Consider the following 15,582-nt stretch of genomic DNA (forward strand, 5'->3'; position numbering starts at 1 on the left):
GGGTCTCTCTAGACCACAACATGGGATATACAACGCGCACGCGATGGCCGCTTACAGTTTCATTCACGCACAACTTATAATCATGATGCGAACCGGGTCAGCTTTGATAAATGTCCATCCGCCTGTCGCAGTAACTCTGAGCTTGTGCCATGCGCATATCGAATGAGGCAACCGTCCCTTCGGTTCCTTTAATTACCGCCTCTACAGCGCGGCGGCGCTCTAGAGCAGGGAAATTTGCACTTATCGATTTACAATACGGCAGACCGACATGCCTGTGTAGTTACTACGGAAGAGAATTAGGGCCAAGGCCTGAGAAGAACAATGAGGAGGAAGAATTTTATTTTAGATTAAAGTTGAAATGTGGAGAATAAAGTCGAAATGTCCAGATTAAAGTCGAAATGTCGAGATTTATGTCGAAATGTCCTGATTAAAGTCAAAATGTCCAGATTAAAGTCGAAACGTGGAGATCAAAGTGGAAATAGCCCTAAAAGTCCGTGTTGTGGTTCCAGTTCAGCTGTCACACATCCACGTTAACTAACGTTAGCGTAGCTACGCTAGCTACGCTAGCTTCGCGACCCGTCACACAGCCTCCTCAGCCTCCTGCCATCTGGTAGAAGGTACCGGAGTCTCCGAGCACGTTCCACCAGACTGGCAAACTGTTTTATTCCGTCTATTCTGTATAAAGTGTATAACCACATCAGAGTCATTAACACACTTCTTTAACGATGAACGCTGCAGGTTTCTCAACAGCGGGGGGAGGATCTGGGCTGACACAGATAAGATTATTAGAAATTACCGCAGGTGCCATTTTGGCACAAATTCCTTTGAGATTCGCGGAATCAAACAAAGTCACGTTGATGCATAATCATGCCGATGTGTCCTTCTCTTCCTCCTGTGCACTTCTCTGAATTGTATTCGCAAAAAAACTGGCAATATCCCCCTGGTATATATATATACCTGGTTTCATTTGTGCAGCCTCATGTGTGTGTGAGCGGCCGCTTTGCGCGTCTGACGCAGGGCCGTAGCCATGTATTTGAGGGGCCTGAATTACATTTACACGTATTCACTTTTGGTCAATTTATTGTTTGTTTCAACAATGCTTTTTAGAAAATGGTGGACATAGTGGCGGGGGGGGGGGGGGGGGGGGGGGGGAGGTCTCTACAGTAGGGGGGCAGCCCCCCCTTGCCCCCCTGTAGATCCGCCCCTTCAGGCTATGTAGTATGGTGACGCAGAGGTGTCTTTGTCGTGAACAATGTAAGGAATTTGTCAGGTTTCAGGAGGTCGGCAGAAATACAAGTGGAAGCAGCCGATGAGCAGTTTCAGCGGGAGACGTTTGTTTCGAGATGTGGTCCGCGGCACAGACCGAGGACGAGTCAAAGTGCACATGGGTGCACAGTCCTTTTGTTCCCACAGTCCACGAAACAGATCGCCTGAGAAGTCACATGTTCGATGGTTCACACACGGACACGTCTGCGTCAACATACTAAATAGCCAAAACAAGACCTTGGTTCAGAGCATTCTGCTTCTACAACAACCAAACGTGTGACGCCTCAGGGCCGTTTCGTAGCTGCTGGGTACAAAAGAAACTGTGCACCCATGTTCACCTTCACTCGTCTTCCTTCCGTGCTGTGAACCGCGTCTGGAAACAAACGTGTCCCGCTGAAACTGCTCATCGGCTGCTTTCCACTTGTCTTTCTGCAGACCCCTCGGAAACCTGGGAAATTCCCTCCATAATTGACGTCATGGCCCAGGTAAGAGATGTGTGTTCCCATTTAAGCGTGGTCTCGCCTGGATGTGGATGCAGTAGGTGTTGTCTGACCTCTCAAAAAGAATCTGTGGCGGAGAGGAGGGCTTGATGAGCGCTTTCAACGCTGAATTGTATGCATACAAGACAGTTGCTGAATTGATATTTAATACGCAGCTGTTGAGAAATTTGCCGGTTGGTTGTTGTAGTGGTTGAGAAGTCGCCTCCAAGATTACCAGACATCCTCCGATTCCAGCATCCCTCCACGGATTTAAAAAAATCACATTTAAAGCTGTCCGTGTCACACATTGCAGACCTGCTGACTCCATTTATCATCCAAACTCCTGAAAGTCTGCAAGAGGAGGTGCTTGTTGTATAATTTTTTCATACGACTCTATCGGTGAATAGACGAAGAATGCTACGCAGAGAGCGTCGACGTCTTCCGAGGTTAGATGAATTGTGCGTGAAATGAAGTTTAATAACTTAGTTCGGGAACAAGGGCCACGCCTCAAACTCCGATCATTTCCGTACATAAAGTATTTAAGCTCAACTGTTCCGTCTCTCCCCCCCCTCATCCCTTCATCCCTCGACCCTTCATCCCTCATCCCTTCATCCCTCGACCCTTCATCCCTCATCTCTTCATCCCTCGACCCTTCATCCCTCATCCCTTCATCCCTCGACCCTTCATCCCTCATCCCTTCATCCCTCGACCCTTCATCCCTCATTCCTTCATCCCTCGACCCTTCATCCCTCATCTCTTCATCCCTCTACCCTTCATCCCTCATCCCTTCACCCCTCGACCCTTCATCCCTCATCCCTTCACCCCTCATCCCTTCATCCCTCATCCCTTCACCCCTCATCCCTTCATCCCTCGACCCTTCATCCCTCATCCCTTCATCCCTCGACCCTTCATCCCTCATCCCTTCATCCCTCGACCCTTCATCCCTCATCCCTTCATCCCTCGACCCCTCATCCCTCGACCCCTCATCCCGCAAACCTTCATCCCTCATCCCTTCATCCCTCGACCCTTCATCCCTCATCCCCTCATCCCTCGACCCTTCATCCCTCATCCCCTAATCCCTCGACCCTTCATCCCTCATCCCTCGACCCTTCATCCCTCATCCCTTCATCCCTCGACCCTTCACCCCTCATCCCCTAATCCCTCGACCCTTCATCCCTCATCCCCTAATCCCTCGACCCTTCATCCCTCATCCCCTAATCCCTCATCCCCTCATCGCTCGACCCTTCATCCCTCATCCCCTAATCCCTCGACCCTTCATCCCTCATCCCCTAATCCCTCGACCCTTCATCCCTCATCCCCTCATCCCTCGACCCTTCATCCCTCCATCTCTCCACCATTGTTGTTGTTATTGTTTCCTGCTTTGTTTGCCACAGTCAGTATTTTTGTGCCTTTGTGTCCAGGGCAATCGCACCATGTCGATGAAGGTGCTGGTGACGGGAGGGTCCGGCCTGGTGGGCCAGGCCATACAGCATGTGGTCAAAGAGGAGCGGGGGGCCAAGGAGGGGGAGGAGTGGATCTTCCTCTCCTCCAAGGATGCCGACCTCATGTGAGACTCGCACCTTCTCTGAACACGGCCGATGTGTAATCGCTGTTAACTGACCTCTCCCCCATGCTGTCCACGACCTCTCCTCAGGAAAGCGGAGGAGACGCTGGCACTGTTCCAGAAGCATCGGCCGACCCACGTCATCCACCTGGCCGCTATGGTCGGAGGACTTTACAGGAACATGAAGTACAACCTGGACTTTTGGGTACGTGCAGGTTTGCTCCTCTGCCGTCCTTGCTGGTAAAGGTTGCGCAGCATTTACAGGAAATGAAAATAAACTAGAGCCTGTACGACGAGGCAGGATTTGCGGTTTTCGAGATAACTTCAGGTTTTCAGTCCCACAAAGCGGGTTCACCTCGTTACTGAGGCTAATCACCATGGCAACTGAAATGGAATAACTTAGGGTCCTGTTCGCCAGACTCAGCTAAAGCGGAATAATTGGCGGAGTGGATACTGATTCAGGGAGACGGAAAAAAAAAACGTGGATGTCTTAAGTAGATGTGTTTTTATAAGAGCTCAATATTGAGGAGACTTCTGGTTCGCTACGCAGATCAACAGGTTCACAGTGTCCGGCGTCCCGAGATAGTCTGCCCATCCCCGGTCTCTGTAGTGGATTTATTTTAGAGTAATGTCGCTCATTGATTGTTTAGGCTCGACATAGATGAGCTGACTTTCTTGGTGCCTGAGAAGACTCAACAGTAACCTTCATGATAACAGAAAAAAACATTGGCCTGTCAACAGCCCGATTGACAATTGGGGCCAAGTCTGCAAAAAAAATTCTCTGAATAAAATTGCAATAAAGTCGTACTCGCAACAATAAAGTCACAATTTAATGGGAAAATGTTTATAATATTACGGAAATAAAGTCGTAATTCAATGGGAAGACATCACATTTCATGAATGAAGTCATAATTTAATGAAATAGGTCATAATATTACGCGATAAAGTAATAATTAAATGGGGTAAAAGTCATACCAGAAACACCGGCCGACCCACGGTTGAAGTTAGACCCTTTGTTTAGGGTATGAGGGTATCGGCTTTCACTGTCGATAAAGGCTGCGCAGCTTTTACAGGAAACGTTATTTGTTAATCCAGTAATCTGACCGTTACTGTCAGATGATCTGTGTCCGTTCCTGATGTGTCTTGTTCCCTTTCAGAGGAACAATGTGTACATCAACGATAACGTGCTGAACGCGGCACACGAAGTGGGCGCCATCAAGGTGGTGTCGTGCCTGTCCACCTGCATCTTTCCAGATAAGACCACCTATCCCATCGACGAGACCATGGTACAGTAAAGAGTCTCTGACGTTCAGGCTGCACCACGGCCTGTTGTTGTGTACATGCTGACAAAACTTCTTTTTCCTTTTGTTGTCTTTGTTGCACCAGCTCCACAACGGTCCACCTCACGAGTCAAACTTCGGTTATTCCTATGCAAAGAGAATGATCGATATTCATAACAGGTACGGGAACTCAGTATCAGTATAAATCCCCCGTCCACACTAACGAACTCGGCCATCTGCGCCATCGTTTTTCCGTACGTCTCTTCCGAAACTCCGCAGCAGTGTGGGTTGCGGGCGAGAACGGAGCAGCGGTGATGTGTTTTTTAGAGTAAACGTTGGAATGTTGTCGGTGGAAGGATGGGACACGGCTCAAGACGGAGCCCATAGAAATGTTGGCGCAGATTCTGGAATTTTGTATTTTGAATATTGTGAGATCATTGACATTTTAATTTTTTCCCATGGGAATGATTCAAGTTATCGTGATTTAAAAAAAAAGGAAAAGAAATCGGACATAGTTGGCGGACTGATATTTGTCACATGTGTTTTTCAATCACGGATAGCACTGTGGCCTCACAGCAATGGCAAATCCAATGCTTATGATTGGATGGATATTTTCATAAAAGAAAAACACATTGTAAATTGTCCAGTCACAAAAAGTGGTTAAAAGTGTGTGTGTGTGTGTGTGTGTGTGTGTGTGTCACAGGGCGTACTTTCAGGAGCACGGCCGCTTCTACACAGCTGTGATCCCCACCAACGTGTTTGGGCCTCATGACAACTTTTGCATTGACGACGGTCATGTGGTGCCCGGTCTCATCCACAAGACGTACACCGCTAAAAGTAAGTCATAAATCCAATTTTTCTTAAAGACGTTTCACCTCTTATCCAAGAACTGAAGAAGCCTCTTAGATGAAGGTGAAACGACTTAAAGAAATTACAACCAAGTCCAGTTGCTCCTTGCAGTCCTGGTTAAAATCGTAAGCATTTAGCATTCGTTACGTTACAACCTTTTTGCTGGATCTCGCAAAATTAGGTCTCTTTTTTTCTTCTTCTTCTTCATGTCCCTCCCAGGGCTCCACATTAATCAGGTTGGTGTTGGACTGGTGCGTCCCTTAAAGACAAGGAGGAAGTTACTTGGATTCATTGAAATCATTCACCTTTTTTCTGCGTGTGGTTTTGTTTCACCAGAGGAGGGAAAGCCCCTCGTGGTCTGGGGCTCTGGAAAGCCTCGACGACAGTTCATCTACTCTCTGGACCTGGCTCGTCTCTTCCTCTGGGTCTTGTGCGACTACAAGGAGGTGGAACCGATCATCCTCTCGGGTGAGTTTGTCACACACACACACACACACACACACACACACACACGGGGATGGTGAAGCCGTGACGTGTAAATCAACTGTGTGAATTCTTGTTGGTTGCAGTTGGAGAGGAAGACGAGGTGTCCATCAAGGAGGCGGCGGACGCAGTCGTCCAGGCGATGGGCTTCGAAGGGGCAGTTGAAGTATCCTTTAAGTCCTGCACCTTATTTTATCCTGAATCTGTTATGTATTTGTTTGTGTGATTTTTGTGAAAACGGTTTGGCTCTGTTGTAAACGGACTCGGATATGGCGAACGCAAGATATTACCGCTCTTTGTTTTGTATTTTTTTATATTCCCTTGACCCTGGACCGACAGTACGACACCAGTAAATCTGATGGCCAATTCAAAAAGACGGCGAGCAACGCCAAGCTGTGCCGCTACCGTCCAGACTTCAAATTCACGCCCTTCAAACAAGGTGGGATTTGTTTTTTGGGTTTTTTTCTTCTTCTTCTCACGTGACTGCGTCTGTGTGTCTGCATCGTTCCCTCACTTCCTCCCGTTTCTCATTCACAGCTATGAAGGAAACCTGCGATTGGTTTGTCGCCAACTACGACACCGCTCGCAAGTGAAGTGAAGTTGGCCACATTTCCAGTTGGGACTGTTTTTTTTTTTTATTGACCCAAAGTGTGTGAAGTTTATAGATTGTTGTTCAGCGCACAACATTTTTCCCTTTTGTGGCGGTTGGCAAACAACTTTTGATGTTCATTACTGCCACCTTCTGAAATGGAGTGTGGATCAGAATGGTCTATTCTACTGTATGAGAAAAAACAGAAAATAATAAAATAAACAACAACAACAAAATAAATATAGGAAAAGCACATTTTTAGAAAAAAATAACTTCTCTATATTTTTCTAATAATCCCGGTCTCTTCCAATAAAATAAATACTGCTCTATATCCCACATGTCCTGAGTTCATCTGTATTATTTCTTTAATATTGAATTCGATGTGACGCCAGGAACTTCCGGGAAGTATCGGAAGTCCGCGTCTCGGACTTCCGCTGTCGCGACTCTCATTAAACGGCTCTGGACGATCAGACGTTTCTCCGTCATTCCGATCAGCTGTGCGGGAGAACCGGGCGCCACACGACCGTCGTGCACGTTCGAACAACAGGTACAAGTGAGAACGACACGTACAAGTGTGAACGACACGTACAAGTGAGAATGACAGGTACAAGTGAGAACGACAGGTACAAGTGTGAACGACAGGTACAAGTGAGAACGACAGGTACAAGTGAGAACGACAGGTACAAGTGAGAACGACACGTACAAGTGAGAACGACAGGTACAAGTGAGAACGACAGGTGCAAGTGAGAACGACAGGTGCAAGTGAGAATGACAGGTACAAGTGTGAACTACAGGTACAAGTGAGAACGACAGGTACAAGTGAGAACGACACGTACAAGTGTGAACTACAGGTACAAGTGAGAACGACAGGTACAAGTGTGAACGACACGTACCAGTGTGAACAACAGGTACAAGTGAGAACGACACGTACAAGTGAGAACGACACGTACCAGTGTGACCTACAGGTACAAGTGTGAACAACAGGTACAAGTGGGAACGACACGTACAAGTGAGAACGACAGGTACAAGTGAGAATGACAGGTACAAGTGTGAACTACAGGTACAAGTGAGAACGACACGTACAAGTGTGAACAACAGGTACAAGTGAGAACGACACGTACAAGTGAGAACGACACGTACAAGTGTGACCTACAGGTACAAGTGTGAACAACAGGTACAAGTGGGAACGACACGTACAAGTGAGAACGACAGGTACAAGTGAGAACGACACGTACAAGTGAGAACGACAGGTACAAGTGTGAACTACAGGTACAAGTGTGAACGACAGGTACAAGTGAGAACGACAGGTACAAGTGAGAACGACAGGTACAAGTGAGAACGACACGTACAAGTGAGAACGACAGGTACAAGTGAGAACGACACGTACAAGTGTGAACAACAGGTACAAGTGTGAACTACAGGTACAAGTGTGAACGACAGGTACAAGTGAGAACGACAGGTACAAGTCTGAACGATGAATTTAATCCAGCGTGTGAAGAACGACCAGTTGATTTTTCATGTCCATAATTCATCCTACTTGCATATTTGTGTTAAAAAAAGTGGTCTCTGCGATGAAAAGTTAGAAATGTTGTTTTTCTATTTTCTTTTGTTCACTGAAGAAGGAAGAGGCCAAACTTTTGTGCATTTAAAAAAAATCTCTTCTGCTTAAACTACACTGATAACAAACATATATATGAACATCTTTCTCAATTTACCTGCTCCTCATTTTTTAAAACATTATTTATAGTTCTTTCTTTTTTTTCATCCCCTTCATGATTTTCAATAGAGGCAGTGTCAGGGGGAGAGCAGACATGTCTGGGCAAGTCTCAGTGTGGACCACCTTCAATATGAATGAATGAATGAATGAAAGTTTTATTATTGCATCATGTTTACAACCATGTGCAGCTCTCTCCATCTTAAAAAAAAAAGATCAAACATCATACACACCACATCCAGAATGCTGCTGAAAAGGACGGCCAACGACGCAAAGCTGCGTCGCTACCGGCCAGACTTCGAAATTCACGCCCTTCAAACAAGGTGACTTGGGTTTCTTGTCACGTTACTGTATCTGCTGGATGACGTCTGCTCTGCGTCTGATCTCGCCTCCTCTCGTTTCTCATTCACAGCTGTGAAGGAAACCTGCGATTGGTTTGTCGCCAACTACGACAGCGCCCGCAAGTGAAGCGACGAGAGGCTTGAGCAGAATGGCCGGGTAGTCGAAGGCTACGGTGTGTCTTCTTCTCTTCACGTTGGCACCGAGCAAAATCAAATGTTTTATGCTGTACCCATGCTCATTTTGTGAGCTGTGAGCATTTTGTAGGTTAGATACGATATGAAAAACACTTGGATGAGGAATTGCCAGGAAAAGAATACCATGTGTATACTAATTCCAGGGTAAAACCATGTTTTTTTATTTCTTTTATTTTGATTAATTAAGTTTGATGCCTCTTTAATTTGATATTGTACTGTAAGCACTCTTTTCGTTCTGTTGATAGTTATCATTTCAGCACAGCAGACCAGAGGAAGCAAAAGTGAATCGCTTGGGGGCAAGAGTTAGCCTGTTTATCTAACCTGTAACTGGTCTTTGTGTTTCATGACCCCCCCCCCCCCCCCCCCCCCCCCCCCCCCCCCCCCCATTTCAACTCTGATATAAAATCAATACTTTATTTGACAAAATTAAAATAAAAGGTGGGGATTTTTGTCAAGAAGCAGGGTTAAATAATTATATATTTTTTATCAGTTCATTTAGGTGGACAACGATATCAATGAAGAAGTGTAGACTGGCTCGTTTGGACTCTTAAAAGGAAAACAATAATAATAAAAAAAATATTATACCAAAAATATTAATGGCTGCAACTAACGATTCCTTTCATAATCTATTAATGTGTGTTTTTCTCGATTAATCAATTAGTTGTTTGGTCCATAAAATGGTGAAAAATGTTGATCGTGAAACCTCAAGATGATGTTTTCACTTTTTCACACCAAAGATATTCAGTTCACTGTCACAGAGGAGCAAAGAAACCAGGAAATATTCACATTTAAGAAGCTGAAATCAGAACTTTGACTATCAAACTAGTTGCCGATGAATTTAGTAATGAATTACTAATCGATTATTGCAGCTCCAATAATATTATTCGACCGCAGCCATCCTTCAGATTTGAGGGCGCGTTCACGAGCATTTTCCCCCAATCTGGCAGCCTTCGTTTTTCCGACACCACTTGAATGCGCCGCCTCGTTCCACGCGGCAGGTCGGAGCCGACGCGTTTGACAGTTAAAAAAAATTTAAGGAGCAGTTTGACTTTTTAAAACAAAAGCGTCGGACACATCCGAAGAAACCCCCCACCACCCCCACCATCCATCAGGTGAATGAAAACCCTCCCGCAGCAAAAGAAACGTTAGCCGGCGTCGTGTTTGTGTCACTCCGTGTTACTTTATGGTTGTCCAAGTCACCGAGATCAACACGTGCATTGTGTTTCTAATCTAATCTGTCCTCTGGATTATGTCCTAGCTACATACAAGCAGCAGTGGCTTGTTATGTATTAATCTATCGTGGTGTTTGTAGAGGGAGTTATAACATTTCCCCGGCGCGGTTTTCCACTATCTGTAGATTAGAAACACAGCTAAGGTTGTTAGCTAGCTTACAGCACAGCCACTATCAGACAATGCTAAGTAGCCACCTAGCAGCTAACGGTCGCTAGCCGCCGGAAAAAAAAAAAGCTAATCATGGACGAGTCCGGCGTGAAGAAGCAGAACTGGGACGTGAAGGAGACCGAGCTGCTCCTCGAGATCCTCAAGGAGCTCGACATGAAGAAGTGCCTGGACGGGCGCAAGGTGCGCAACAGCCGGCTGTTCAAGGTGGCGCACCGGCGGATGACGGCGGCCGGCTACCGGCGCTCCGTGGACCAGCTCAAGTTCCGCTGGAAGCTCCTGAAGAGCGCGTACTACAAGTGCAAGAGGGCGCCCGGCGCGCCGGAGCCGGCGCCCGCCAGGATCCAGGGCTGGCGGCGCTACGAGAGGACGATGGCGGCGATCATGGAGTCGCGACACCCGCGCGCCGGGGCCGCGGTGGACTGCGACAGGGACGACGCCGGCACAGAGGAGTCGGACGGGGGAGGCTCGATGCTGCACTGGCCGCAGCCGGACAATGCCACTCAGAGCCTGGATGTCATTGTAGGGGCGTGACGCCGCGCACCAGATGTGGTCCAGATGTTCGGACCGTTACCTATTTTGAGAGCGCGTGTGATCTGCAGATGTTAGCAGCTGTGTGCAAGTGTTTTTGAGTTTACTCCCAAACTCCAGTTTATAAACTGCTTAAAGTTAAAAGAGCTGCAACAGTTGATTGATTCATTTAGTAGTCGATTACTTATCGATTAACTGTTGCAGCTGTTCAGATGCATGCATTCATTTTACCAGCTGTGTGCGTGTGTTTGTGAATTTCCTGCCAAACTCCAGTTTATAAGCAACTTAAAGTTTATACAGTTTAGAGCTGCAACAGTTAATCAATTATTTTTCAGAATTGATTAATTGGTTCAAGTAGTTTTTATGGGGAAAAAAGTCAGAATTCTCTGATTTCAGCTTCTTATATGTGAATATGTTCTGGTTGCTTTGCTCCTCTGTGACAGTGAACTGAATATCTTTGGTGTGTGGTCAAAACATCATCTTGGGGGTTTTGGGAAACACAATCAAATTTTCACCATTTTACGGACCAAACAACAAATCGATTCATCAATTAAACGCTTTCGTCAGATATTTTGTGGTTTTTCGTCACAAATGGTAAAAAAAAAAAAGAAGTGTGTGTGTGGTTCTACTGTGACTGTGGGGCACACCCTCAGTTTTCAGGAAATTGTGGAACTTGTCATATTTGGTTTTTGCTCCCTGCTCTAATCTTTCCTCTGCCGTTTTTCTGTTTTGGTCAGATCAAAATGGACCCTGAGATGGACTCGCAGCTGAAGATCGGTTTTATCGGTGCAGGCAACATGGCGTACGGCATCACAAAGGGCATCTTGTCCGGTGAGTCAAAACGAAGAAGAAGAACTATTCAGGCAGAGAGGTTGTTAAGTGAAGGGGTCATGGATCTAACTGTATGTTTCCGGACTACAGGAAATGTTCTTCCTGTAAACATCAAAGTGAGCGCACCGTCCTTAAGGAACCTGGGGCGATTTCAGGTACTTTTAGACGTTACGTCCCAATCTCGTGAATGTGAAGTATATCAGGATATTTGGCTCAAATGCTTGGTGGATATAGGTCAAAGGTCAAGGTCAAACCTCACAAACATCTCATTCTTGTCAATAATGTATTTCAGATACACCTGGAGAGAATTTGAGATACATCTGACTCACACAAACACAATTTTTTTTTTGCCATAACTCAAGAATTCATATGTCAATTATGACATAATGTAACATCATTTCTAATTTGGATATGAATGAAGAAATGTTGACATATTATATCCAAATGGTCAACGTTTCCAAAAACGCCATAAAGGGATTAGAAATGGAGGCTGGGACCAAACTGATTTGTTGACGGTGTCGCACAACCTCAGACAAGAATGATATATTTCTGCCATTAAAATGTGTGCTGACAATATTGTAATTTGAACATATGAATTAATATCTCCTGCACATTCATTAGCTAATAATGTCGTCAAAAAGAAATGTGTGGGAAGGAGTTAGTGGAAGGTGATTTCATAAAACAATCTGTTATCTAGTAAAATCATTTGCATTGTGCTTCCAAAATCCCAAAAGCTTCAGTTTACACTAATATAAAAAAGGGAAAAGGAGCAAAATCACAAATTGTAATGCAAAAATCTGCAAAGTGACCTCTGATATCTGCCGGGCTCGACAGCCGTCTCCTCGGGAGGCCGTTTCCCTTGTTTCTTGACATATAATGCACGGTGGTGGACTGTTGGTTTATCTCACCTGTCCGTATATATTGTTCATGTGGGAGGCTCGTAATGGGTCAGTAACTTCTCCTCCTCGTGCTTCCAGGAGCTGGGAGTTTCCATCACTCACTCCAACGTGGAGGTGGTCTGCGGTTCGGACGTGGTCTTTGTGGCCGTCAAACCTCACCTGGTCCCACTCGTCCTCAACGAGATCTCGCAGCACGTCACGGACAGACACATCATAGTGTCCGTCGCCGCAGGAATAACACTGGCAACGTTGGAAGAGGTGAGCGCCGTCGCCAAAATGTAAAAACAGAAGCCAGAGGTGCAACGACGAGTGTTAACCCTCTCTCTCTCCTTCTACTGGATTCTAAGCTCCTTCCGGAGAACTCGGTCACCGTCCGCCTGATGCCAAACCTGCCGTGTATGGTTCAGGAAGGGGCTCTGCTCTTCGCTCGGGGGTCGCACGCCAAAGAGGAGGATGGCGCTCTGCTGCGCTCATTATTACATCATTGCGGTTTGGTGGAGGAGGGACCCGAGGCCTGGATCGACATCCACACCGGACTGAGTGGGAGTGGAGTCGCTTTTGTGAGTGAGCCTGACAGGAGCAAGACATTGGAATGACATCCATCCAGGGTTCAACGTCCTCTAATATGAACTATTTAAGATCATTTCTTCTTTCGCTGAACGACTCTTGAAGCGAGTCCCTGTGGTGATGTAGTTCCAAATTGAAGAGGAAATCAGGGGGAGACCTATTGGCTGTATGGGACAATATTGTGGCAAATTATTATTTATGTTCATCGTTTATTCTGATGCATGTGATTTTTTTCTCTGCAGGTGTATCTGTTTGCTGAGGCTCTGGCAGAAGGAGCCGTTAAGATGGGCATGCCGAGCGCTCTGGCCCACAGCATCGCATCACAGACGGTTCTGGTCAGTCATACTTTCATCAGCAACATCATCAGATTTAGTTTTGCTCTGAGGGACTATGCACAAAAATGTCGAAAAATGGATATTGCATCATTTTGATTGTTAATAAAACGGTCATGTCCAAATACTTATGGACCTGACTGTATTTATTTATTTTTAATGGTAAAGATTACAAAGATGTTATTATTAATTGAGGCTTGATATTGTACAGTTCAAACATAAACTTTATTATGATAAAAAGAAAAAGAAAACACAAATACAGCCAAATATAAAGAACTTAAAATGATAAAAAATAAATACACCACATTTTTTTCTTTGTAAAATACTGTATAAACATATACTGATCTGGCTCTAGTTTAAGTCTAGTGACTGTCCAGATGAGTCTGATCTGAGATCAGTCCACTTAACACCAGGTCTGAACAGGATGTTTAATTCCGCCTCATCCCTTTTTGTTTTTGCTGCCGTGTGCCGCAGGGAGCTGGGAGATTGTTGCGCGACACCGGGAAGCATCCGGCTCAGCTCCGCTCTGAGGTCTGCACCCCGGGAGGAACGACCATTTACGGGCTTCACGCGCTGGAACAGGGCGGCGTAAGGGCATCGACCATGAACGCCGTGGAATCGGCCACCGAGCGCGCCAGGGAGCTCGGCAGGAAGTCGGCGGCGGAGGGCAGAAAATGACCTGCACCTGTTTAGCGGACTTGAACTGAAGCCCGACAACAAAAATGACTCTTTGGCTCGACTTCATCACGGAACAGAGACAAAACTCAGAACTCTTTTTTTATTTTAAATTTGTCTCTTTGTTATTTTCCCCCGAAACAGGTGCATTTCATATTTCTCCTCTTATTATTTTAGCCTCTGAACAGAAGGAACTGTTGTGAGAAAAAAGTCAATATTTGCTCAACCTTTATCGCATCATCAAGAGACTGACTATTTTTTACATGCACACCGATAATTCATTTTTTTGGGAATTAACGCAGTATATAATGAAAGTAATTTGGACCCACATTTAATAATAAATTGTTGTGGATATTGTAACCACAATGAGATGCAGAGTTCTGCCATTTTTAAAGACTGTGTGCGTTCCAATACAGAAGTAAACACTGACTTGAAACAAGTTTAAAACCTCTCTGTAGTATCAATCAGTCCAAGTTGGAGTGCCGCCTTACTGGCCACGATTGGGTTATTATGTGCGTGTAATCTGTAGTATGTGATATTGAAATATGGTATTTAATATTTGGCCACATACATACGGCAGCTGCTTTCCAGAGATAGTTTCAGTCTCAGATGCAGCTTCCATCTAGTTTGTGACAACGTGTGGGGAAAATATTAATCTAAAATGCCAAGTGTGTTGAATTGACTTTCATAAAGTGTAATGTGAACAGGATCACGTTGTGCATTGCCTTCTTCATTATTTAATTTAATTTATTGAAAGAAAGTTCCCACTGTAGCAGATTCTCCCGAACAGAGAAGCAGACGTCAGGAGCAGTTCACAGACCTCGAGCAGAGGGAGCTTGTTGCTTTGCAGCTCAGTGATTATTAATTTTTTGTGTGTTGTAGTTTGTCACGCTCATCAGCCAGTTCCACATTAAACAGCTCAACAAAAATACGTTCAGTTCCTTTTGTTTGCTTTCATGTTCTATGAGTCGATTCGCTACTTTTCCTGAAGGAGTTTTGCAAATCATATTCACCTGCCTATTCAGATGTCAGAGGACAAAAGACAAGTGTTTGCGACCAGCCCATTCACGTCCATGACTCATCCAGTTTAGCTGCATGTTTCCAGCAGTAATGACGCTTGAGATTTGTCCTTTGTTAAAACTTGAGAGCTGTGACAAAAATATTAGGAACATCTCTGTGTGGCTGTGCAGTTGAACAGCAACACAAAAACACAGCCTCTGAACTGACCATCAAACGACACGAGCAATCTCTTTAAAACTGAACATTATAATCAATTAATAGGGGATTTATTTCAGGGCTGCGGTATTTTACTACATGTATGAAATATGCCTATTTATGACAGCACGTCTTGAAGGGGAGCTGTACTTGTCATTGTGAATTAATTAATGTTGATGCTTCGGGTTGTTGGTTGAATTAAAATAGTTTTTTATAAATACAATAGGATACACGTATATATCATATAAAGTATATTTGTACTTATGAAGATTTTAGTTAAATCAATAAGACTAACTATCGTTACATAACTATAACTGTACTATACAGTATGTATCGAGCATGTAGCAACATTACAACATTAAGAATCCAGTGAT

At 45.1% G+C, this 15,582-nt stretch overlaps 2 protein-coding genes across 3 annotated transcripts; both read left to right on the plus strand.

Moving 5' to 3' along the window:
• The first annotated feature begins 3,143 nt into the window (after positions 1–3,143).
• LOC118318840 (GDP-L-fucose synthase-like) lies at positions 3,144–9,059 on the plus strand. Of its 2 annotated transcripts, none has more exons than XM_035648866.2 (9): positions 3,144–3,312; positions 3,400–3,514; positions 4,467–4,595; positions 4,696–4,769; positions 5,293–5,426; positions 5,775–5,906; positions 6,008–6,087; positions 6,261–6,360; positions 8,637–9,059. In XM_035648866.2, the coding sequence occupies exons 1-9, from the start codon at positions 3,179–3,181 to the stop codon at positions 8,690–8,692; spliced, it is 954 nt and encodes a 317-aa protein (XP_035504759.1). In that variant the 5' UTR covers positions 3,144–3,178; the 3' UTR covers positions 8,693–9,059. The 2 variants fall into 2 exon arrangements, with proteins under 2 accessions (XP_035504759.1, XP_035504758.1); XM_035648865.2 differs by lacking the exon at positions 8,637–9,059 and adding an exon at positions 6,459–6,848 and having other exon boundaries at positions 3,145–3,312.
• Positions 9,060–9,930: 871 nt separating this feature from the next.
• On the plus strand, positions 9,931–14,924 carry pycr3 (pyrroline-5-carboxylate reductase 3). The gene is made up of 7 exons (XM_035648860.2): positions 9,931–10,680; positions 11,427–11,520; positions 11,611–11,675; positions 12,498–12,677; positions 12,767–12,979; positions 13,229–13,321; positions 13,793–14,924. The coding sequence occupies exons 1-7, from the start codon at positions 10,234–10,236 to the stop codon at positions 13,994–13,996; spliced, it is 1,296 nt and encodes a 431-aa protein (XP_035504753.2). The 5' UTR covers positions 9,931–10,233; the 3' UTR covers positions 13,997–14,924.
• The last annotated feature ends 658 nt before the right edge of the window (positions 14,925–15,582 follow it).

This window comes from Scophthalmus maximus, chromosome 13, assembly GCF_022379125.1.
Source record: "Scophthalmus maximus strain ysfricsl-2021 chromosome 13, ASM2237912v1, whole genome shotgun sequence".
Classification (NCBI taxonomy): Eukaryota; Metazoa; Chordata; class Actinopteri; order Pleuronectiformes; family Scophthalmidae; genus Scophthalmus; species Scophthalmus maximus.

Excerpts from the sequence above, each read along its gene's own strand:
- pycr3 (XM_035648860.2), top strand. The coding sequence starts at position 10,234 with ATGGACGAGTCCGGCGTGAAGAAGCAGAACTGGGACGTGAAGGAGACC. Across the intron at positions 12,980-13,228 it reads GTGGGAGTGGAGTCGCTTTT|GTGTATCTGTTTGCTGAGGC; the intron begins GTGAGTGAGCCT and ends TTTTCTCTGCAG. Across the intron at positions 13,322-13,792 it reads TCGCATCACAGACGGTTCTG|GGAGCTGGGAGATTGTTGCG; the intron begins GTCAGTCATACT and ends CGTGTGCCGCAG.
- LOC118318840 (XM_035648866.2), top strand. The coding sequence starts at position 3,179 with ATGTCGATGAAGGTGCTGGTGACGGGAGGGTCCGGCCTGGTGGGCCAG. Across the intron at positions 3,313-3,399 it reads TCCAAGGATGCCGACCTCAT|GAAAGCGGAGGAGACGCTGG; the intron begins GTGAGACTCGCA and ends ACCTCTCCTCAG. Across the intron at positions 3,515-4,466 it reads AGTACAACCTGGACTTTTGG|AGGAACAATGTGTACATCAA; the intron begins GTACGTGCAGGT and ends GTTCCCTTTCAG.